The sequence below is a fragment of the Oryctolagus cuniculus genome, chromosome 7, assembly GCF_964237555.1.
Source record: "Oryctolagus cuniculus chromosome 7, mOryCun1.1, whole genome shotgun sequence".
NCBI lineage: Eukaryota > Metazoa > Chordata > Mammalia > Lagomorpha > Leporidae > Oryctolagus > Oryctolagus cuniculus.
The window spans coordinates 40057474-40083658 of record NC_091438.1 but is presented as its reverse complement, the minus strand read 5'-3'; the positions used below and the strand labels follow the sequence as shown (position 1 = coordinate 40083658).

The window sequence follows — 26185 nt, the reverse complement described above, 5'->3', positions numbered from 1 at the left end:
ATCATAATAATACAGCATGATAAGATCTTTGTTTTTTGACTAAGTTTACATTCTCCCTATCAATTCATTTTGGAAAAACATTTATCCATTTTCCTGCTCTAGGAGATTTAATGAGGAAATAGACACAGAACATTCACCCATAAAAGATATTTCTATGGAACCATGGATTCCTATATAATCAGACTACAGAGTTCAGAGTTACTTCTAGGGAAAAAATAGGTAGAAGTTGCAAGAGGCCGAGAGCAGACAGGCTGACCAGGAAAGCCTGTAAACTTCCATGGCAGAGCATGTTTCTTCGGGTACAGAATTCCTCTATGGGAAAGACAGGCACCAGAGGAAGTCTATGGCTCACTGAATCCACATTCCCACCCCTTCTGCTGCATGGTGCTGCTTGTCTTGGACAAAAGAAAAAAGAACAAAAACGAGAGCCTAAATCGCATAATGGTATAATGGAAAGGGATGGAAACCTTGGTGCTATCCCATTCGCAGCTTACTTCTAAACTGCCCTGCGATCTTGCTTAAGTTATATTTCCCACCTTTTGACTTCAGCTTGATCTTCTGTGAAGACAGGGAATTTTGACCAGATAACTTCTTAAGCATCACCTGAATCCCAAGTTCAATGGTTCAGTTTCCTAGTGGGAGTGGCATTTGTTCTAAGTAAGTCTTCAAACATTGTGTATTTGATTTATCCTCTGACTTCAACTTAGTTATTGCTCACCACAAAAAAAAAAAAAAATAGTTTTGACATGAAAAGGTAAAGGATCACAGATTTTTGTTTCTACAATTGATTTTCCTTCCTAAGGATTAATCTTGCCTTAATAACATTATATTGGGTTTCCCTTTAAGTGGAACACTTTAAATGTCATAGCAGAGAAAATTTATTTAAGGGTACACTCCCATAGAAAGAACACAAATTGGACAACATCCCCATTTGATACATAGGTCACTAAACAGTCTGTGCTCTTAGTCGGGATTGCTGAATTTAGCAGGAACCAAATGCCAATGTATGTCATCTCAAATTTTCCTCCACCAACTCATCCTTTCATTACAAAGAAAACATTTTGACCTAATTATCCAAAAATAGAAAACCAAAATCTCATTTGTCTAATTTCTTTAAAAAGAGAGAGAGAGAGAGAGAGAGAGAGAGAGAGTAATGATGTCCAGAGTTCTTATTGCAAATATTAATGTTATTCTGATATTTTCAGTAGAGTTGTGGTCATGCTATTCTGAGACATGAAATCTCCTAGGAGGATACTGTAGTTCCTTACCTAGTCTGAAGAGAACTTTCAGAGGAGTGCCAACTAGACGACCAGGGTATTAAGACTCCACCTTGGTAACTTTTAACTTACTCTTTTTACATCCCCTTCTTGCTGATCCATGCTACTCCTTTGCACTGCTTTTCATTGCCTAGAACCACCACAGATACCCATACTGCAAAGTGAAAAAAGACAGTCCCTTGGTGTCACTCGATGTACTGTTGCTCCTCCTGGTCTCTGCATGTGTAGAATAAAGAGAGAAAGAAAGAGGAACAAACCAGGAGAAGTGGAAAAGAGAGAAGACAAGAAAGACAGAATTGATTCCTCAAAACTAAAACTGTAATGTCTTTGAAAACACAAATTGTGTCTATGTTTTCATATCTTCTCCAGAGCTAGTTTTGTACACAAGGGACTACATTAATGATGTTTCCTGCTTGACTAAGATTTCAAATACAAAGTACGGTATACATTTCTATAATTCACTTCAGACTATCCATGTAGCCAGTCCCCAAATTCCAATATCTTGCTTTTCCCCATCAATGAGTACGTTTTCAGCTCCGGCTTCACAAATCCTTTTATTGCAGGATCTATCATGAAAACTCGGTTCCACACTTTTTTATCCCTATCCTCATGGCTCACAATTAATACATGAATTCATATCCGAGGTGTCCTTATATTTTTCTTTTTGTTAATTTCGCTTCCCATCTGCTAAACCCTTTTCAAGGAACCCTTTTGTAACCAAAGCCCCACAACTAGCTTCTATCAAATTCTCTTAACATAGGTTGATCTATAAATTCTTAAGTCTACATAAAGACTTTTTATTTATTCTAGTTTTCATTGTTTTTCACTAATGTATTCTTTCTTCTATGTTAGTCTGTTCAGAGACCATGTTTCTCCTAACTCCACATTTACCAATCTGTCCCAATCCATTTTAATTTAATTTTCTGTTTCATAAATTATTGAATTGATTAGCTGATTAATTGATTTACTCAACTAACCAATCCTATTAATTCTGTGATGACCTAGTGGATGCGCAGTGATGCTACAGATCCTTAGAGTCTCTTCAAAGCAAATCCAATCTTCTGGGTCACTCTTCTGGAAGCCTCCTTCACCTCCTTGTTACGAAGGGTATATATAACGGGATTGAGAAAAGGGGTAAGAAGAGAATACACCAAGGCAATAATCTTATCTATGCCCTCAGCTTGAATCCCAGGGGGTCCCACATAGACAATGAAAGCAGAGCCGAAGAACAGTGCCACTACAGTTATGTGGGAAGAACAGGTGGAGAAAGCCTTAGCACGACTAGCAGCTGAGGGCAGCTTTAGTATGGCTTTCAGGATGCCCCCATAGAGTCCTAAAATGAGAACAAGATCACATATGTTAATCATTCCAATCACTACAATATAGATCTGAGCATGCCAGCTTGTGTCCACACATGCCAGCTGCATTAGTGGTGCCAGGTCACAAAAGTAATGGACCACCACTTTCAGGCAGAAAGGCAAAGTGGCTGTGAGGCTGGCTGGCACAAGGGCAGCTGAGAAGCCAGCCGCCCAACTGGCCAAAGCTAGCCAAAGCTGTACCTGTCTGCTCATCAGTGCTGGGTAGCGGAGTGGGTGGCAAATGGCAAGGTAGCGGTCCAGCGCCATGACACCCAACAGGTAGCACTCAGTCATGCCCAAGGAATGGAAGACATACAGCTGGATAAAGCATGCGGCCGACGAGATCGGTGAGCACCCGTGGAGCAGGGTATGGAGCAGTGTGGGCACTGTGGTGCTGACATACCAGAGTTCCAGGAAAGAGAGGACGCTGATGAAGAAGTACATGGGTGTGGACAGTCCAGAGTCTGCTCTGACCAGGACAATGATGAACAAGTTCCCAGCAATGGTGAGGAGATAGATGCACAGGGTCCCCAAGAAAACAAGAGGTCGTAGGGTCCCAGTGATAGTGAAACCAGCAAGGATGAAACTCTGGGTCCAGGTGTGGTTGACAGGATCCATGGCTCCTAGGAACACAGAATAAAACAGAAGATTAGCTACTTCAAGCTACTTCTTCTTGAGAAATTGCTCTAGAGACAAAAGTATAGAATGCATATGCCTGAAAATAGCTTATAGACTATCAAATTAACTCCCTTCCCTTTGCAAAAGAGGAACTGAAAGTAGAAGGCAGAAGTCTGTTGCTAAACATTTGTTGCTGATGGAGTTGGAGAGGAGTTCAGGTTCCCCAATTCATGTATCAACACTTTCCCTATTGTATAAACTGTCACTCTGGAGTCTTCAGTCCCAGGATTTTATCCCAAATAGATACCAGAAAACATGAGAGAAAGGAAAATAGCCATGCTCATCCCTTTAGAGTCCTTGATGAAACTTCCCACAACACTCTAAGATATCCACTCAAAACATATACTTGTCCAACCACCATTGGTATCAAACTGTGGAAAAGAGAAGTGTATACTTTCTAAAACATGACTCCAAAGGCTCCTTCAAGGAACCTTTCTGTAACTTAATAATGTCCTCATTATGGGTTGAAGAAGAAAGAGATAGGAAAAGAAAGAAATACGATTATTCTGGGACATTTCTCAAATCTCAGAACTGTAGAGCCAGATGCAGGATCTGTGAGCAGACAGGGTAAATCTTAAGTAATGATCTCCAAGCTGGACATTCATCAGAAATTCTCAACGGGGATGATGAAGAACGAATTGATGAGGTAAGACCTCTGTGGTATAAGTCTAGAAGGGCAATAGCGTAACAGAAAAAGCATTCTCTTTGAAAACTGGCTTTCTAAATTTGTTTTGCCACAAATTTACATCAAGCCAATCACTGCTCCTGTCGTAACCTCAATTTCTTTAACATCAATAACTTTAGAAGCTGTTGTGGTGGTGGAGTGGGTTAAACCATGCAAGCAATATCAGCACCTCATATGGGTGCTGGCTCGTGTCCTGGCTGATTCACTTCCAATCCAGCTTCTGTCTAATGTGCCTGGGAAAGCAGAAGGAGATGTCCTAAATGCCTGGGCCCTGCCACCCACGTGGGAGACCCCAAAGAAGCTCCTGGCTCCTGGCTTCAGCCTGGTCTAGCCCTGGCCGTCATAGCCTTGTGAGGAGTGAACTAGCAGATGGAAGATATTCTCTCTCTCTCTCTCTCTCTCTCTCTCTCTCTCTTTATCTCTCTCTCTCTTTCTATCTCTGTAACTCTGCATTTCAAATAAGTAAATAAATCTTTTAAAACATGAATACGTTATGCTTTATATAACCCATTATGAGTGAGTGTGGAGGTAGGTGTTCTCATCAATGTGTCCAGAGTTTCCTTCACACACCCTCTTCTTGTTGTCTTCTTCAACAACACTCATGTCTTCTGCTCCATCCCTGTCCATTACCTGCCTATTCTGTTTATATTAGGGCTTGTAGTATCCTCCTGAGCATCCTTTATACCCTAAGATACTCCCCTACTTAACATTTCATGTTCCTAGAAGCTCCTGGTTATATATTCCCTGGAGTTGCTTAGTGTGATTGTTTTTTAGTAAGGGTTCCTCTGAGGCAGGAAATCAGGCCCAGGGAGATGAAGGAGACCAGCTCTGTTTCTCAAGTGACTTGTCTCCAATATGCCACTCTGGTTGTGGGGCTTTGGAATCCATTTCCTGTACATTGCATCACCTGAGCCACTGCATGTTTTGCAAGATCATGTAGCTTTCCATGAGGAGAGAAAATTCAATTTGCATATCTTTCTGCATACACAGAGAATAACAACTTGGATGCACCATAAGTGAATTTTGTTTTCTTAAAAATCATCTTTTCAAGGAGATTTCTCATCCATTGCTAGTAACCTCCCTATTAAGGAAATCCAACCCACATGGGTTCCACCATCACTTTTGTGCTGCCCATCTCTGCCTCTATCACTCCCACCATCACTCCTACCTTTAACATGTCCACAATCATTTATTCAATTTTCCAATTATTGTCTGTCAAATCATTTAAGCAATGTTCTAAGTCTCTACCACTGGGAATACTACCATTATTTATACCACCTCTGCCACCATTGTTATTACCCAGGCCATCCTTATGAGACTAATGCATTTTTCTTTTTTCTTCCTCTTCTTATTTTTTGACAGGCAGAGTGGATAGTGAGAGAGAGAGACAGAGAGAAAGGTCTTCCTTTTGCCATTGGTTCACCCTCCAATGGCCGCCACGGCTGGCGCACTGCGGCCGGCGCACCACGCTGATCCGAAGGCAGGAGCCAGGTGCTTCTCCTGGTCTCCCATGTGGGTGCAGGCCCAAGCACTTGGGCCATCCTCCACTGCACTCCCTGGCCACAGCAGAGAGCTGGCCTGGAAGAGGGGCAACCAGGACAGAATCCGGTGCCCCGACTGGGACTAGAACCCTGTGTGCTGGCGCCGCTAAGTGGAGGATTAGCCTATTGAGCCGCGGCGCTGGCCACTAATGCATTTTTCAAGGTAGTTTTCTGTTGTATTCATATGCTTAATATTTTTATCAAAATCCCTGATATTAGCTGAATATTACCTGTGAGTGAGTACTGGAGTGGATATAAAAGCCAAAGAAGCAACACAATGACTGTATTTAACTATTGGAACTAAGGTATTTGAGTCCTTCCGAGATTCAAACATATTTATTTCTTAGAAACAGAGTGGGGACAACAAGCAGTTGCTAAATTAAATTTAATAAAAGGAGGAACCATTAAACATTAAGCAGATCATATCAAAAAGAAGTAAAAAACAGCACATATTAATATCAAACTAAGAAAGCTTCCTGTGGGAGCTGGAGATTTTTAAGATAAAGGAAGAGAAAACATGTATTTTTGAGAGTTCCAGTGTAACATCAGGACTAGGAGAATTCCTTGAGTATTTGGAAAATCTGAGTTTCCTTCAACGTTAAGTAGCCTTTGGCCTACACCCCATTTCTGAAGTATCTGACTGTTCTCCAGGATGGATAGTTGCAACTCTTTTATCCAATTCCTGCATTTCTCACAGCCTCAACCATCAAAATATCCTGTTTTCATCTTTATTTCACGTATTTGTATAGACTGGTATCTGCCCAGATGCTTCAAATGAACATTTTTATGCCTTATTCAAAGTGACCACTGTAGTTAAGTTTTTATTGCTCCATAAAATCACTTCAGACTGGCACCTCTACATCCCTCTTTCTGGGAATCAGAATTTGAGAGAGATCATTGTGTATGGTGTCCAATAATGTATCTGGATGCCTTTTTTTTTTCTTTTCAACTTTTATTTAATAAATATAAATTTCCAAAGTACAACTTTTGGATTATAGCAACTTTCCCCCCCATAACCTCCCTCCCACCCGTAACCATCCTATCTCCCACTCCCTCTCCCATCCCATTTTTCATCACGATTCATTTTCAATTATCTTTATATACAGAAGATCAACTTAGTATATACTAAGTAAAGATTTCAACAGACTGCACCCACAAAGACACACAAAATATAGAATATTGTTTGAGTAGTAGTTTTACCATAAATTCGCATAGTACAACACATTAAGGGCAGAGGTCCTACATAGGCAGAGGTCCTACACAGTGACTCCCGTTGTTGATTTAACAATTAACACTCTTATTTTTGACGTCAGTAATCACCCGAGGCTCTTGTCATGACTTTTATTAACTGAGCAGAATATAATTCTAACAGAAATACATGAGCATGTGAATCATAAATATTATCTAGAATCAACTGATGCAGAAATATGGGAATCTCAGTTCTAGAAATTTGTATGCAGTATAGGAAATAACATATATATATATACATACACTGTACAAAATTATTCATTGCAGTTCAGTTCTTATTATGACTGGAAGAAGAGGACTTGTTAAATAAAGCACACATTGGAACACATTTTTTGAAGCTATTTTTGAAAATGAAAAATGGACATATATCCAAGATTTATTATTTTGAAAAGAAAAGGTAGAAAAAGGTCTGTAGTTATGATTAGGAATGCTGGATTACAAAATATTTACATCTTCTAGATTTTTGCAAATACAGAAACACTGTAATAATCAGAAAAAGCTAGTAAGGGTGTCCTATAAGGGTGGAATGAGAAGTAAAAAGAAACAAATAGGTTGGGGGCCGGCACTGTGGCTCAGTAGGTTAATCCTCTACCTGTGGTGCCGGCATCCATATGGGCACTCCTCTTCCAATCCAGCTCTCTGCTATTACCTGGGAAAGCAATAGAAGATGGCCAAGTGCTTGGGCCCCTGCACCTGTGTGGGAGACGCAGAGGGAGCTCCTGGCTTCAGATCTGCACAGCTCTGGCCATTGCAGCCATTTGGGAGGTGAACCAGCAGACGGAAGACCTTTCTCTCTGTCTCTCCCTCTCGTTGTCTCTAACTCTACCTCTCAAATAAATAAATAAATAAATCTTTAAAAAGAAACAAATAGGTTGGAAAAATGAAACAATATTTCTTTATGTAAATTATTTTTAGGATGTATTTATTTGTTTGAATGGCAGAGCTACAGAGAAGTAGGGAGAGACAAAGAGAGATCTTACATCTTTTGATTTGCTCTCCAAATGGCCACAATGGCTGGGACTGGGCCAAACTGAAGACAGCAGTGAGGAACTTCACCTGGTTCTTCCATGGATGGCAGGGGCCCAAATACTTGGGCCATCTTCTTTTTTATTTTTATATTTTTTATTTTTTTAATTTTTTTTTCATTTTCGTTTCTCTTTATATACAGAAGATCAGTTTAGCATACATTAAGTAAAGATTTCAACAGTTTGCTCCCACACAGAAACATAAAGTGAAAAATACTGTTTGAATACTAGTTATAGCATTAAATCTCAATGTACAGCACACTAAGGACAAAGATCCTACATGAGGAGTAAGTGCACAGTGACTCCTGTTGTTGACTTAACAAACTGACACTCTTGTTTATGGCCTCAGTAATCACCCTAGGCTCTTGTCATGAGCTGCCAAGGCTATGGAAGCCCCCTGAGTTCACTGACTCTGATAATTTTTAGACAAGGCCATGGTCAAAGTGGAAGTTCTCTCCTCCCTTCAGAGAAAGGTACCTCCTTCTTTGATGACCCGTTCTTTCCACTGGGATCTCACTTGCAGAGATCTTTCATTTAGGTTTTTTTTTTTTTTCCCCAGAGTGTCTTGACTTTCCATGCCTGAAATACTCTCATGGGCATTTCAGCCGGATCCGCATGCCTTAAGGGCTGATTCTGAGGCCAGAGTGCTGTTTAGGACATTTGCCATTCTATGGGTCTGCTGTGTATCTCACTTCCCATGTTGGATCATTCTCTCCCTTTTTTATTCTATCAGCTAGTATTTGCAGACACTATTCTTGTTTATGTGATCCCTTTGGTTCTTAGCCCTATCATTATGATCAATTGTGAACAGAAATTGATCACTGGGACTAGTGAGATGGCATTGGTACATGCCACCTTGATGGGATTTTTTTTATTTTTTTGACAGGCAGAGTGGACAGTGAGAGAGAGAGACAGAGAAAGGTCTTCCTTTGCCGTTGGTTCACCCTCCAATGGCTGCCGCGGCCGGCGAGCTGCAGCCAGCGATGGCAGGAGCCAGGTATTTTCCTGGTCTCCCATGGGGTGCAGGAGCCCAAGTACTTGGGCCATCCTCCACTGCACTCCCGGGCCACAGCAGAGAGCTGGCCTGGAAGAGGGGCAACCGGGACAGAATCCGGTGCCCCGACTGGGACTAGAACCTGGTGTGCCGGCGCCGCAAGGCGGAGGATTAGCCTAGTGAGCTGCGGTGCCGGTGGGCCATATTCTGATACTTTCCCAGTTGTATGATTTGGGAGCTGGATTGAAAATTGAGCAGCCAGGTATTGAACCAATGCTCATAAGGGCTGTTGTGTTGTAGGCTGTATCACAACACCAACCCCATAAATTCTTTTAGTTGCTTTGATTTGTGATCCTTGCAGGCATATTATTTATAGAAGCAAAGGAATTACTTTTAAAGCTATATAGGTGAAATGAAGTAATATATTGTGCTCATGTGCCTTGTTTGCCCAAGGTCACTCTGGTTTATATCTATGTCCCAGGGTACTTCCTAACAGAACCTCTTTTTGCTCTCTAATATATTTGGGTCTAGAATGCAAACTATATAGACATGAGGCATAATAGAATGTTATTCTTCTCATAACTACAGACTTAAAAGTCTTATTCTGCTGCCTTTTAGCCCTGGTTTCTTTTTTATTTTTTTCAGTTTTTCATTTGATTTATTTTTGTGGTGTGTTCAATTAGGAAACCGGCTTATTTGTGGAGTTGCCAAAGTGGAGATGCTGTTCCTTTCTCATGTCTGCCTCACTAGAGTCACCATCCAAATGTCATTGCCATGAGACATGTGACCAAAACTGAGCTTTCATGCTGGCCACTTACACCAATATGTGGCTCACAAAGGCAGTTTCATAAACTATTTTTTCCTTCACATCATAGCAGTTATGGAAAGTGATGATATTTGTAGGGCATGCCCAGTCGACCAGAAAAGCCTACTGAACTGCCAAAGGCAATGAATCCAGAAACTTAAATTTCTTTTGGTTCTGTCCGATCAAAGGGTGTTTGGTGAAGGTTCAATAACTCAGAACACCTATTATTTATATCTGTTGAGAAGCTTCAACTAAGGATAACCTGAACTGTCTTCTACACAGAAAGATTGAGTGGGTGTGGGTTTTCAAGGAAGAAAAAATTTCAGAATGAAAGGCAAGGGTGGGGCTGGCACTGTGGCACAGCATGTTAACGCCCTGGCCTGAAGAGCCAGCATCCCATATGGGCACTGGTTCTAGTCCTGGCTGCTTCATTTCCAATCCAGCTCTCTGCTATGGCCTGAGATAGCAGTAGAGGATGGCCCAAGTCCTTGGGCCCCTGCACCCACATGGGAGACCCTGAGGAAGTTCCTGGCTCCTGGCTTCAGATCGGCGCAGCTCCAGCCATTGCGGCCAATTGGGGAGTGAACCATCAGATGGAAGACGTCTCTCTTTCTGCCTTTCTTCTGTCTGTGTAACTCTGACTCTCAAGTGAAAAATGAATAAATCTTTTGAAAAAAAAGAAAGGGAAGGATTTGGGGGTTACTGAATCTGAAAAAGGGAATAACTCACAGTGGAGATGTGGGAGGGACACCTAATTTTATCACACTCATTGACTCTCAAGAGTTGCTCATTCATTCATGCATTCATTTGTTCAAGTATTAAGGGATAATGAGCACTGTCCTAGAAATGAAGGGCAATGTATGTGCCACCTTAAGCTTTTTTAAATGACTAACTGTGTTCACATTAGGATTCTAAGTCTCTAACACTCAGTGCACAGTATAGATCCACTGAAATGGGAACCACAGAGCTATTAATCAATGTTACTCAAAATATTGCAAAGATGAGCAGTTTCTTGGAAACAATGGAGTTTCTGTTTTGCCTGTAATTTAAAAATGGGAGGGATAGTCTAAGGGAAGTGAGGTACAGAAGTAAAAGAATATGAGCACAAAAGCAATAGATCTATCAGGTCAGCAGAATGGAGTATTGCACCTGGCATTTAGGGAAACAATATAGACTTTCTGAAAGCAGGGAGTAAACCTCAGGTTATGCACAAATGACCTTGGAATCTTAAGTCAAAATGACTTGCTTCATGTGGAGTGTTACCAACTCTATTGGCCTTGTATACATAATAAAAATGTGACATATAAATAAAACTAAGAATTCTTAAGGAAATAAATCCCTCCCTGCAGAAACACATGTAACAAAACTTTGAATTAATAATGATTCATATTTTTATAGTGCTAAAGCTTCTATTGTCTTCCCCATTTTACAGATAAGGAAACTGAGGTACCAGGAAGTTAAATATATTCCTAAAGTCACACTGAAAATAAATGACAGCATCAATGCTTGAAACTAGACAAAAAGACTTAAAGTTCATTCTTTAACCATTGCATGGTCTTGTCTCTGGGATGGTAAGGCAGATTTATTTATTTAATACTTAATATGACTTATTTCTTAAGTCCTTAGAATAGTTGTTATAGATGCTTTTAATAAAGCAAAACTGAAGTCAGAAAGAGATTATTTCTTCTACCCATGTTCATGTAGAAAAGAAATAGAAACACTTGAATTTGGGCCAATGCCTTTCCTATTCTGTTCTAGATACTCAGATCTCACTCAGGCCCTACTTTCTTTACCAAGTGTTTCAGTCATGGAATCAAACCTCCCTAATTTTAAAGAAATGTGAGCAGGCATGTGCTGCCAGACACTCAATTTGCAAACTGAGTGAATGAAGATGAGAAAGTATTACCATGGCCACCCAGACAGCTGGTGTGGACCTAGGGTTGAATCTGTGCTTCTTCACTGCAATTCCAGTATGTTTCTAATTGTTAACCAGGTAAATATTGGGATGATTCTTCCTTCTTCAGAGGGATATTATAAAGAGTTAGTTAAAAAAAACATTTGAAACAACCATTACTGTTTATGGCATAGAACAGACAAAAATATTATTGATTTGATTTTTTGTTAGCAGTAAGATATATGAGATGATGAATCTTGATGTGAATGGAAGGGGAGAGGGAGTGGGAAAGGGGAGGGTTGCGGGTGGGAGGGACGTTATGGGGGGAAAGCCATTGTAATCCATAAGCTGTACTTTGGAAATTTATATTCATTAAATAAAAGTTTAAAAAAAAAGATATATGAGATGAGAAAAATGGAGGGTGTGCAAGAGCCAGACAGTGCCTAGTCTGTGCCAAGGTTTTGGTCCTATCTTTCACAATTATGTAACATTCTTTACCAGTACTAGGTTCTAATTTCATAAATAACTTCATTATTGAGATTTAACTTACTCAATAACGTTCAAACTGTGTTCATAAAGGAACAGGTGGAGAAGATGTGGGAGAAGAGATGTGATATAAGGCAGGATTACAACTCCAGCCCCTATCTCCACTGTCTATTTCCTTCTCTTATGGGTCCTTTCCATACTCTTTCTCGTGTAATTATGTGACCATTATTTAGCAGATTTAGGCCTTAAATTTACAAATAATAAAAGTATTGAGATTGACTTTACTAAATAACTTTCAAATTCTGCTCAGTGGGAAAAGTGTAAGAGAAGAGACGTAACATAAGACATCATTGGTAATGCTATAACCAGTACTCAAACAGTATATTTCACTTTTTGTTTCTGTGGGGGTGCAAACTGCTGAAATCTTTACTTAATGTATACTAAACTGATGTGTATATATAGAAAATTGAAAATGAATCTTGATATGAATGGAAGGGGAGAGAGAGCGGGAAAGGGGAGGGTTGCGGGTGGGAGGGAAGTCATCGGGGGTAGGGGGATGCCAATGTAGTCCATAAGCTGTACTTTGGAAATCTATATTCATTAAATAAAAGTTAAAAAAAAAAAAAAGACATCATTGGGGGCCGGCGACGCGGCTCACTAGGCTAATCCTCTGCCTGGTGGTGCTGGCACACCAGGTTCTAGTCCCGGTCGGGGCGCCGGATTCTGTCCCGGTTGCCCCTCTTACAGGCCAGCTCTCTGCTGTGGCCCGGGAGTGCAGTGGAGGATGGCTCAAGTACTTGGGCTCCTGCACCCAATGGGAGACCAGGAAAATACCTGGCTCCTGCCATCGCCGGCTGCAGTGTGCCAGCCACGGCGGCCATTGGAGGGTGAACCAACGGCAAAGGAAGACCTTTCTCTCTGTCTCTCTCTCTCACTGTCCACTCTGCCTGTCAAAAAATTAAAAAAAAAAAAAAAGACATCATTGGAACTTTGTGTTCCTATCTCCATCTTCTAGGCCAATGTCTTATGTGTGCTCTATGGAGAAGACTTGTAAAAGTTTTAGGGTTTATTCTTTTTTTAACTTTTATTTAATAAATATAAATTTCCAAAGTACAGCTTTTAGATTACAGTGGCTTTTTCCCCCATAACCTCCCTCTCACCTGCAACCATCCCATCTCCTGCTCCCTCTCCCATCACATTCACATCAAGACTCATTTTCAATTATCTTTATATGCAGATCATCAATTTAGTATATACTAAGTAAAGATTTCAACAGTTTGCATAGTGTTTATTCTTTTTTTTATTTTGACAGACAGAGTGGACAGTGAGAGAGAGAGACAGAGAAAAAGGTCTTCCTTTGCCGTTGGTTCACCCTCCAATGGTCGTTGTGGCCAGCGCACCATGCTGATCTGATGGCAGGAGCCAGGTGCTTATCCTGGTCTCCCATGGGGTGCAGGGCCCAAGCACTTGGGCCATCCTCCACTGCACTCCCTGGCCACAGCAGAGAGCTGCCCTGGAAGAGGGGCCACCGGGACAGAATCCGGCGCCCCAACCAGGACTAGAACCCGGTGTGCCGGCGCCGCAAGGTGGAGGATTAGCCTAGTGAGCCGTGGCGCCGGCCGCATAGTGTTTATTCTTAATAGTGTTTATTCTTAATTCTTAATATTGCTCCATGTTGTACTTAAGGTATCTTCCATAATATTAGAAAAGAACTCCAACAACACCCTCAATCTCCACTAACTTACTTCTGCCCCCAACAGAGTAAATTATCATTTCTAGTTTCCTGCTATCTGCTTTCATAGTCCTTTCCTCCAGGAAGCTACTGTTGGTGGCATAACCCAGGATCACTGTATTCTACCCGCTGATAAGCTTTTTGCCCAAGGTTTACTGCTTAGCATTTGAAACTTTAAGCTATATTTTTCCCTTTTTCCAACCTTGTTTCCTACCCTCTTAACTATTCTGAAAGAACTCTATCTTGTTGAAAATTACTGCCACTCCTTGTTTCAGTTTATCTTCTTGTTTTTCACTGCCTAAGTCATGAATTCAGTACTTGTTTGTGATTCTGATGTTTTTCCTTCTTTGTGACCCTTCTCCCCCATTTTTGATGGGATCAGAGATCATAACTCTCTTTTCTCTATGTTCTAATTCTAAACAATGCAACAGTGGGTGTTTGCAACATGTTTCACTAATGATCTTACTGTTTTCTTTTAATTGGGTTTTCTTTTTAAAATTTTTTGTAATTTATTTGAGACACACACACACACACACACACACACATGTATTGATTCACTTTCCAAATGCCTATAACAGTCAGGAACCATGAACTCCATCCAGATCACCCGCGTAAGTGGAGGGGCCCCAACCACTTCAGCCATTACCATTTGCCCTCCAAATCTCCATTAGCAGAAAGTTGAAAGCAGATCCAGGAATTGAACTCAGGCACTCTGATGTGGGAATCAGGTATCTTAACCTCTTAACCAAATGTCCACCCCTATTGATGTTTACTTAGACTCTGGTCATATGATTGGCAAATCAATCAGATTATCAGATTATGAGAAGTAGAAACCATCAGGTTTCTCTCAAAATAGTCCTGATTCTGTTAGTAGTCCTCCTCACAGCCTCTTTCACCTCCTTGTTGCGAAGAGAATAGATGATGGGATTGAGGAAAGGAGTAAGAAGGGCATACACCAAGGCAATAAGCTTGTCAGTTCCTTCAGCTCGACTCCCAGGTGAACCTACATACACGGTGAAAGCAGAACCATAGAAAAGTACCACTACAGTCATATGGGAGGAACAGGTAGAGAAGGCTTTGGTGCGGCTAGCAGCTGAGGGCAGTTTCAGAACAGCTTTCAGAATGCCCCCATAGAGTCCTAAAATCAGCACAAAATTGCAACCAGTAGCTACACCAATCACTGCCCCATGGACTCGAGCATGCCAGCTTGTGTCCATACATGCCAGCTGCATTAGTGGTGCCAGGTCACAAAAGTAATGGACCACCACTTTCAGGCAGAAAGGCAAAGTGGCTGTGAGGCTGGCTGGCACAAGGGCAGCTGAGAAGCCAGCCGCCCAACTGGCCAAAGCTAGCCAAAGCTGTACCTGTCTGCTCATCAGTGCTGGGTAGCGGAGTGGGTGGCAAATGGCAAGGTAGCGGTCCAGTGCCATGACACCCAACAGGTAGCACTCAGTCATGCCCAAGGAATGGAAGACATACAGCTGGATAAAACATGCGGCCGACGAGATCGGTGAGCACCCGTGGAGCAGGGTATGGAGCAGTGTGGGCACTGTGGTGCTGACATACCAGAGTTCCAGGAAAGAGAGGACGCTGATGAAGAAGTACATGGGTGTGGACAGTCCAGAGTCTGCTCTGACCAGGACAATGATGAACAAGTTCCTAGCAATGGTGAGGAGATAGATGCACAGGGTCCCCAAGAAAACAAGAGGTCGTAGGGTCCCAGTGATAGTGAAACCAGCAAGGATGAAACTCTGGGTCCAGGTGTGGTTGACAGGATCCATGGCTCCTAGGAACACAGAATAAAACAGAAGATTAGCTACTTCAAGCTACTTCCTTGATTCAGAAAGCACTGTAGTGCCTAGGACATCAAATGGGGCACCTGAAAGAAACCTGGACATTAACTAATCAAAGTCTCTCACTTTGTAACAGAGTAACCATAGCATAAAAAGCAGAAAATCGTGGCTTCATATCATAGAGTCTGTGAGTATTAGGGCATAAACTAGAAGCCAAAGCACCTGAACCCAATGTAATACTTTTCTGTAGTATAATGTTGGGGTACGTTGACTTGGGCAGCTGAATTTCTCCACTCCTTCTCTATCAAACAACACAAGAGACAGGAAACTGCTACCCTCCTGTAAATTCCGATGATTAAATAATTAGCAATATTTGTCAGTATAGGAGGGAGACAAGTAATGTAAATTGACTTTTAGATTTCTTTCAGAAAGACATTGTGGAGCTTATACCATATTCTGGTAGGACTAAATGATGAAGAGGGGAAAAATGAGTAATAAGCAATTCAGAGTAGTTCCTAAAATCTTAGGTCTGTGGTGTCTGATGTCTGCACGTATCAGAAAATGGTCCCTCAAAGGAGACGTATGCCAGGAATTCTCAAAAAAGAAAACCATGAGGTCAGAATCCCCAAGAAGGAGCTTTCTCTGAAGTCACGCATCTGGCTCTGTGAACTTGCTCACTATTAACCAGCAATGCACACTCGGAAGAGGAGTTCCTTTAGTCTTGCCTCTTTAAAATAAAACTGTTTTCTAAGCATGTTGAAACATAGATAATTTATGCTGCTCTTAAGTTTTTGAAAACAGCTCATGGATTTTGGAAGATGCACCTTGAGTTGTCTTCCCACACCCTCGGAGGGTCCACGCAGGAAAGGTCTAAGCCCTCGTATAGGCCTGTTTTCCGTGACTTTCCTTTCTGCTCAGTCTCCTCACCCCCGCCTGCTTACCTGCCTGTTTTGGTGACATTAAAACTAGAAACAGCATCTTTGACATCCTCTCTACCAAAGGCACTCTGCTACTTATACTCATGTTCCTTGGAAATGCTGGCCTCCCAGAGACTCCTAGATGTGAGCTCCCTGGAGTTGCCCAGTGTGACTGTCTCCCAGTCAGGGTCCCTCAGCAGCAGGGAATGGAGCACAGGGAGGAGAAGCACACCAGCTGTATATCTCAAATGACTTTTCTGAAAGCAAAACAAAATAACAGGCAAGAGCAAAAACAAACCAACAAATAACTCAATGCCTCTATCAACAAATTCATGATGTAGTAAAAGAGAGAACTGAGAATGTCACAGTACTGGGGCCAGTGCTGTGCATAGCAGGTAGGGCCACTGCCTGTGATGCCTGCATCCCATATGAGTGTGGTTCAAGTCCCGGCTGCTCCATTTCCAACCCAGCCCCCTGCTAATGTACCTAGAGCAGCAGAGGATGGTGCAAGTGCTTGGGCCCCTGCACCCACTTGGGAGACCTGGACAAAGCTCTTGGCTCCTAGCTTTGGCCTGGCCAAGCCCTGGCAGTTTAGGCCATTTGGGAAGTGAACCAGCAAACCAGCGGATGGAAGATCTCTCTCTCTCTCTCTCTCTCTCTCTCTCTCCTCTTTCTCTGTAACTCTGCCTTTCAAATTAATTAATTAAAAGAAAAAAATTTACAAAAAGAGAATGTTACAATGTTAAGTGAAGAATGCATGATTTTGATTGTCATTTCATAATAGGGCTGCCAATATTTGAACAAAAGTATTTGTTGTGTAGAAGCTTCTTAGTTTGATGAAATGCCATTTGCAGCCATAAGAAATGAAATCCTGGGATATGCTTTTGGTGCAGTGGTTAGGATGCCTCTTGGGATGACTGTATCCTATCAAGTCCTGACCTTCCCATTTTCAATTTCAGTTTCCTGCTAATAGTCACCTTTGAAGGCGATAAGTGATGGCTCAAGTAGTTGGGTCCCTGCCACCCATATTAGAGCCCAAGACTGAATGTCAGTTCCTAGCTTCTGTGGGGCATAGCCCTAGCTCTTGTAGACATTCTAAACATCAATGACTGGATGAAAGCTCTTTCTCTCTCTCTGCCTCTCTCTCTCTCTTCCTGCCCCGCCCTGTGTGTGTGTGTATCTGTCTTTCAAGTAAAATGAAAACAAATACATTTACAAGATTAGAAAGAAGTAAGCCCTGTCATTTGCAACAAAACTGAAGGAATTGGAGATTATGCTAAGTGAAATAGGAGACACAGAAGATAAATGCCAAATGTTTTCTCTCATAGGTGGAAGTATATCTTTAAAAACATTATGGATACTATATTATTTGGAATGTACAAAATATTTATAAATATTGTCTTAACTGAATTATTCCTCAGTCCAGGCCTAAGTCAGAAGCCCAGAAACCCATCCAGGTCTCTCCCGTGGTTGGCAGCAGACCGATGACCAGAACTATCATCTGTTGTCTCCCAGGGTTCATTATCAGGAAACTGGATCTGAAGCAGAGTACCTAAGACTTGAACCTGTACTCCAATGTGGGATGCAATCAGGTGGCCCAGTCCACTGCCCTACAACATCTGCATTTGAGATACTTATTAGTAATATTGTTTACTTTTTTTAACTTTTATTTAATAAATATAAATTTTGAAATTACAACTTTTGGATTACAGCATTTTTCCTCCCCTAACCTCCCTCCTACCCACAACCATTCCATCTCCCACTCCCTCTCCCATCCCACACCTCATTAAGATTCATTTTTTTTTATTTATTTTTGACAGGCAGAGTGGACAGTGAGAGAGAGAGACAGAGAGAAAGGTCTTCCTTTGCCGTTGGTTCACCCTCCAATGGCCGCCGCGGCTGGCGCACTGTGGCCAGTGCACCGCGCTGATCCGATGGCAGGAGCCAGGTGCTTCTCCTGGTCTCCCATGGGGTACAGGACCCAAGCACTTAGACCATCCTCCACTGCACTCCCTGGCCACAGCAGAGAGCCGGCCTGGAAGAGGGGCAACCGGGACAGAATCCGGCGCCCCGACCGGGACTAGAACCCTGTGTGCCGGCGCCGAAAGGTGGAGGATTAGCCTAGTGAGCCGCGGCGCCAGCCTAAGATTCATTTTTAACTATCTTTATATACAGAAGATCAACTTAGTATGTACTAAATAAAGATTTCAACAGTTTGGACCCACACAGATACACAAAGTATAAAATATTGTTTGAATACTAATTTTACTGTTAATTTGCATAGTATAATGCATTAAAAACAGAGATCCTACATGGGGAGTAAGTGCACAGTGACTCCTGGCTGGCCAGGATATGGGGGAAAAGGCACACTAACCCACTGTTGGTGGGAATGCAAACTGGTAAAGCCACTATGGAAGACAGTTTGGAGATTCCTCAGAAACCTGAATATAGCCCTACTACAGGACCCAGCCATCCTCCTCCTTGGAATTTACCCAAAGGAAATTAAATTGGCAAATAAAAGAGCTGTCTGCACCTCAATGTTTATTGCAGCTCAATTCACAATAGCTAAGACATGGAATCAACCTAAATGCCCATCAATAGTAATATTATTTTCCAAGAAAAAAAGTTAGAAAGGCCGATACAAAATGCAACTCAAATAATGTGAAAAGAAATCTCAGTGAGTTCGTTACCAATTCATCAAGTATATTAATGGAACACTTTCTATTTCCTTTACTTCATACTAGGGCTGGTTTGAAATGGATAAAATGTAGTCTCCTCAAGATGCTTAATTTGGGGCTGGTGTTGTGATGTAGTGGGTTGTCACCATCTGCAATACTGGCATTACATATGGGCACCAGTTTGAGTTCCAGCTGCTTCCTTTCTGATCCAACTCCCTGCTAATGTGCCTTGGAAAGCAATGGAGTATGGCCCAAATTCCTGGGCTCCTTGCACTCAAGTGAGAGGCCTAGAAAAAGCTCCTTGTTCTGGCTTCAGCTTGGCTGAGCCCCAAACTTGTGGCCATTTAGGGAGTAACCAGCCAATGGAACATCTCTCTGTCCCTCTCTGTGTCTGTAACTTTGTCTTTCAAATAAATAAAAAATAAAGATTTTTTTTTAAAAAAAGGATGGTTAATTTGCAATGGGGAAAATAGGCTCAAAAACAGGCGTTTATAAAATAGGAGGAGCACTTAAACATGTGAAAAGATATTTAGCTAGAGCTAGCTATTATAAGATATGCATAATTTTATTGATTTTTTAAAATATTTTATTGAAGCTGAACAAATTTTTTGTATTTCATGTGTACAGATTTAGGAACATAGTGATACTTCCTACACTACCCTCTCACCCACACTCCCACCCTTCCTCCTGCTTCCTCTCTTATTCTCTCTCCTAATTTTTTGCAATGATCTACATTCAGTTTATTTTATACTCATCAGATTAACCTCACACTAAGTAAAGAGTTCAAAAATAGTTAAAAGAAGAAACACAGTTCTTCAACAGTAGAGATATGTACAATTTTAAACTACATTAGGATAATTTTCTCACTTTTAAATTGACAAAGGTCCAGACATTTATAAACATACTTTGCTGGTGAGGAAACAGGCATTTTCACACATTGGTTATGAATGTATGAACAGTACAGTTTGGATAAGAAACTAACAATATTTGTGCAAACTGCATCTTCACTGTTCAGTGACTCAGTAATCCATTTCTAGGTTGTCTATTTTAGTTTTGTTTGTAATAGCAAAAGATTGTGAGAACAAAGAGCCCTTCAATAGGGGGTTGGTTAGATAAAATAAACAATGAAATACTGTGGAACTATTTCGCAAAATGAGGATGTATCTCCAGCAATGTGTAAGGAGTTCTAGAAGAAGCATATGAATATCCATAGTTGCTCATTTTTCATGAAGAAACACCGGAGAGTTGTAGGAAAGACTAATGATTGTTCATTTCTTTTATGAGGTTGGGAGCTGGCAAAGGGTATTAAAGTTGGAGAAACATTCCTTCACGGGCATCTTTATGGTTTATTTTAATTTTTTAATAATAGATGCATTACCTATTGAAACACATGTCAATATATCTGACATATCACCCATCTTGGCTTGCTCAAGAGTTCTAGTTAATACCAGCTGTACCAGTGTAACTACTTAATGGTGGCCTGTGTTTCACTCTTAAAAATATTTGGGCTTCACTTAGATGATAACCTACGTGAACATTCTAGATCTTTCAATGTTAGCTTTGATGGTACTGAAGAGTTTGTGATCTGAATATGTGTTTCTGTGTTTGCAGATCATGAGATGGATGTCAAACAGAAGAAGCAAGGAGTTAGAGGGGAATTCTGAGGCATCCGCCCCATCTTGGTCTGCTCTGGCTGCAGTAACTCCTTCAGACTATAAACAAACCTTACTTCTTACACTCTGGAGGCTGGGAATCCAAGATCAAGGTGCCACGAGTGTTAACAGCCCACTTCTTGTTCACAGATGTCCATCTTCACACTGTAATCTCGGGTTGTGTAATCGCAGAGGGAACTCTCTGAGCAGTGCTAACAATAATCCCCAAAGATACAAGTCTGGACTATTGAAATATGACACAATAAAATCTCAGAGTTTAAAGACCTGAAAATCACATTCATGGAAAATTAAAATTCCAAATGCTAAAATCCTGAAAATCAAAATATTTTAATCTAGCTGTGGGAATTGTACATGTGTGTTTTTATATTTTTCTCTGTTGCACTACTTTTAACTTGTCAATATTATTTTTATAATTCCCCATGCTATTTATTTCATCATGTATCTCATGTTTTCATCATTTCTACTGAAGAAATATAAACCATATCGTTTAGTTCTAAATTGTTTTGTACATTTTGTGCAAATTTGATTCATTTAATATTCACTTTCACATCATTGTGCACATACACAGAATTGTTGAAGCTTCCTGAATAAGTAAAGACATCTTTACTGTTCTGATATCAGCTTTCTAGGCAACTGTGTGTGAAATGGTGATCCACCTCAGGTTTTAACTGAACTTGCCAAAAGACATAAATTGTGAGTCGTGGTATTTCAGATGATTGCAGTCAGAAAGCTGGGTGCACATGATTACTGCTGTAGTGATATGCATTCATGTATTTTGTTTTTTGACCTCTTTCTTTATTAGGCACTTTGGTATTTTGTTTAATTTTCATGAGGCTGTGGGGATCACTGTAATCTTTTTAAATATAAAAATGGGGGTAGACATCTGGCAGAGCAAAGGTGATTCTTGGAAGCCTACACCCCTTACGGGAGGGTCTGGGTTCCAATCCTGCCTCTTCAATCCAGCTTCCAGCTGGTGCAATGGATAGCAACTCAAGTACCTGTGTCCTTACCTCTCATGTGGAAGATCCAGATTGAACTTTAAGTTCCTGATTTTAGCCTTACCCAGCTCTGCCTGTTTTGGGCGTTTGGGCAGTAAACTAGTGAATCTCTCTCTCTCTCTCTCTCTCTTTCCTTTCTTCCTCCTTCCTTCCAAATTTCTCTCTCTCATAGTAATCTCTTTATCTCTCTGCCTTGGATTAAATAAATAAATATTTTTTAAAAAGAAACAGATAGCTGCTGTGGACATTCTTAAAAAAATAAAAAGAAAGAAAGAAAAGAAGAAACAGATGACTATGGAGAAGTTAAGATTGAATGGCAGATGTCCTAAACAGCACTCTGGCCTCAGAATCAGCCCTTAAGGCATGCGGATCCGGCTGAAATGCCCATGAGAGTATTTCAGGCATGGAAAGCCAAGACACTCTGGGGGAAAAAAAAAAAAAAAAACTAAATGAAAGATCTCCACAAGTGAGATCCCAGTGGAAACAACGGGTCATCAAAGAAGGAGGTACCTTTCTCTGAAGGGAGGAGAGAACTTCCACTTTGACCATGGCCTTGTCTAAATATGATCAGAGTCAGTGAACTCAAAAGGCTTCCATAGCCTTGGCAGCTCATGACAAGAGCCTAGGTTGATTACTGAGGCCATAAACAAGAGTGTCAGTTTGTTAAGTCAACAACAGGAGTCACTGTGCACTTACTCCCCATGTAGGATCTCTGTCCTTAATGTGCTGTACATTGAGATTTAATGCTATAACTAGTATTCAAACAGTATTTTTCACTTTATGTTTCTGTGTGGGAGCAAACTGTTGAAATCTTTACTTAATGTATGCTAAACTGATCTTCTGTATATAAAGAAAAACGAAAATGAATCTTGATGTGAATGGAAGGGGAGAGGGAGTGGGAAAGGGGAGGGTTGCGGGTGGGAGGGATGTTATGGGGGGCAAGCCATTGTAACCCATAAGCTTTACTTTGGAAATTTATATTCATTAAATGAAAGTTTAAAAAAATAAAAAAAAAGATTATTCCCAGAAATTGTATAACAAAAAAAAAAAAAAAAAACAGCAACACTTGAATTTAAACCAACACATTTTTCTCTGTTCTTGATTTTAATGATCTAAGCATAGTTCAGGCCTTGTTTTCTTGAAGTGTTGCAATCCTAGAATCAAAGCTCCCTAAGCTTGAAGTGTTGCCAACAGAATTCCATTGCCAGCCATTTATTTTGTAGACAGAAAGAATGAGGCTGAGAAAGACTTGCCAAGGTCATCCAGACACCACTAGTGGATTTGGGTTGAACTTGTGTCTGTTTGCTACAATTCCAGTCATCTTTATAATTGTACTACATAAATATTTAGATGATCTCTATGGAAGAATATTAAAAGAAAAAAATGTATAGAGTATTCAAGACTCACACAGTGACCCGTCCCTGGCAAGTTCTAGTCTGCCTTACCCAGTAATGAGCTGTGTATACCTTGGTCCATCATGTTCTCTCTTTGGCCCTCAGTTCATTCACTGGAAAAGTGAGAAGGTTGAACTAAAAGCATCTCAGGAGAGGAATTGGAGGGAAAGCCAGAAGAGAAAAGAGGATTTAAGGAACGGCTAGGGATTTTAAGTCCCCATTGGTATTCTCTATTCTAGTCTGTTTTCTGCTTTATATGTATCTGGTTTATATATTATTCTTCTACTGTTGCATTTTTTTGAAAATATTGGATCATATGATTTTTAGGATATCTTCTTTGATCTCTGCAAAAAGATCTACATCTTGCTAGGGCTGTGCAACTATATTGAGGGCTTCAAAAAGTTTGTAGAAAATGGAATTGAAAGATAAACCTATATTTGCTGTGATAATTTTTGAAATTTATGCAGTTTTTTATGTATGCATTTTAATATATATGAAAATCTTTATGAAGATTCTTCGGGGTTAAATCTATGTGAAGAAAGAAAGAATATTCAGGATTCCAGGAGATCTGACAATGTGTGGTACACAAGACACGGGTGCATTAGGAAACACAATCTAGGGCACCCAGTAAATAGTCAATAAGAACAGGGTCTAAGGCCTGTCTGTTGAGATCCAAGATCAGAGCTAGAGATAGTGTATCTCACTTTTAAAACTTCCCCTAAGGATGAGAGGCAGAGAATAGAGAAATTGAGGAAGATTCTGAAATCCTTGTTATACTAATATGGTTTCTGTTTCTTCTGTCTCTAACTCAGAAATAACCAATTCAGGAAAGTAAGGCTGGTTCTCTGAGTAACTCTAGGTGTTATAGGTCAAGAAAGTTAAAACCAGGATAATGACAAGGTCTTGCTATTTTCTGTATATATAAAATTGACTCTCCCACTTATTGTCACTTATATGGTAGCTTTGGGATCCACAAGAAGAGAAGGTCTATACTTCCGGGAATGGAGAGTCCCTACCTGTACTTCTGGGGAAGAAAAGTCCTTGTCAAGGTCCTCACGGGTGCCTACAGGTCAACCAATGAGGATCAGACCTGCCTTAATCTTTAATCCCCATGCCCTGTATCTATAAAAGGACCCCTCCCAACCTCTGACGCTCAACGACCCCACCCCCACCCCCGCTCTGTAGGGACTAAGGAACCTTACCCGGGAGCGGAATCCCAATAAAAGCTTGTGAATTAATTGATTCGTCTGCCTGGGAAGATTTGTTACGCCGGACACCTTGCATTATGTACCTTCTTCTCCATGCAGTCTAAATTGTTACTAATTATTGAACCCATCTCTTTACCTTTCCTATATTCCCTTGTCCAGAATGTGCTCTTCACATTTCCATCACATAGGCATGAATACTGGGTCCATAATTGTCTCTGTTGCCCTGGTCTAGTCACATAGCCTCTCTAAGCTTCAATTCCCGCATATTTACCTTCTATAGCCATTTTACTGGACATTCAATAAATGATATTGCTGCTATTACTACTAGTGCTTTGGGTGTAAACATACAGATATTGAATTTAACTGCTAGCTTTTTATCTGAATGGGATGAAAGATTGAGGTATGAATGCCAAGTGTTTTAGCTCTTATATAACTATAAACAAAAATGTATAAGCTAAATATGAATAAAGTTATCATGCATTAAAAGAAAACAAGATTGAACAATTTTGAATGTCATTCAACCTGACCTTAACTGAGACAGGTTAGAAATATCTCTTCTAGTGTGCAGGCAAATTAGTAGAGCCCTAGGACTCTATCTGAAAAAATAGTCAGGTAATATGCACCATGTCCTAACTTGCCTCAGTAAGCAGAACAATCAACATATAATAGGCCTTATTGAGCACTAAATAGCTGTATCAATGTTTAGGACCTGTAGAAATTCTGTACAGTGAGATGAGAACACAGTTGTCGACACCTCTGTACTGAACGCATGAGAGCATGGAAACCTTCAAGCAATATGACTAAAACAAGCCCTAAGTGTTATTTCCTTCTCAGATGTCAGGCAGCGGCATTGCACTTCACTATATTTAACTAGCTAGTCTTTGTTTCATTTCCCTCTGGCCAAACCCATTGCTGAGCTATCACTACCACACATAGCCTTGTTTGCAGGGTCTGGATACCTCGATAATTCATAAGGAAACATGGGAGGCAGACTTATCTGGCTAGGAAGACCTTCCCACAAAACTTTTCTTCTGAGCACCTCTGGGGAGAGAGCAAGGTGCTAACAAGTTTGCTAATGAGAAAGCAAACAAGCTGCATAATTGAGCTGGGGCAGGTGAAGGAGAGGAAAGGGAACTGTTCCCACGAGATGGCTTTGCCAGCTTAATGATACACAATCTCAACTTCAGTAATTATCAGCATTTTCTCTGTAGAGATCACTCCCTACATGGGATAGGAAACACGGAGCTTCGGGAAGAACTCCGTTTTTTCCATATGCATCCTTCAATTAATGCTAATTGGGAACATGGGAATGCAGGCCAACATGTCAAAGAAGTTGCTCGAGCGTACAGTCCTTCTAGGAGTCCCTATTCCAGGCCCGGTCGGGAGACTGCCTGAATCTCACAGGAGAGCAGCGGTTTCCCCCACTCACAGGAGGCACTGTGGGGTGTAGATGGCAAGTCAGGGGGCCTGGGCTTTCATCTGGGTTCTCCCATTAACTATTCTGGCACAAAGAGGTCTCACACCTTCCCTGACTTCATTTCTTTTTTTAATGTATAGAAAGACAAATCTTCATGAAGTGTGTAATTTTTTGAACTGCGATAAGTGATGTGTTACCAGGGTAACAGTGTGAAGGTAGCCAAGTCAGATGAGCCTGACTCCTGGCTTGAAAACAGTCAAAGCATTCCTTTCTCTACATACCAAAAAGAGGTGTGTGTACCCTGTGAATTCTAACAAAAGAAGGACTACACATACTTGCTCATTCTTTCAGAACATTTTTTACACTCTGATTTCCCTTTTTAAG

General features: G+C 40.9%; 1 protein-coding gene across 1 annotated transcript in view; it reads right to left on the bottom strand.

Moving 5' to 3' along the window:
* Positions 1-2179: 2179 nt before the first annotated feature.
* LOC100350829 (olfactory receptor 10C1) overlaps positions 2180-26185 on the bottom strand; it is a 39414-nt gene continuing 15408 nt past the window's right edge. Inside the window, exons 2-3 of the mRNA XM_051858488.2 lie at positions 15290-15509; positions 2180-3258 (exon numbers count right to left, since the gene is read on the bottom strand). Coding sequence (XP_051714448.2) covers positions 2309-3258; positions 15290-15509 — 1170 coding nt within the window. The 3' untranslated portion in view covers positions 2180-2308. The remainder of the gene's footprint in view (positions 3259-15289; positions 15510-26185) is intronic.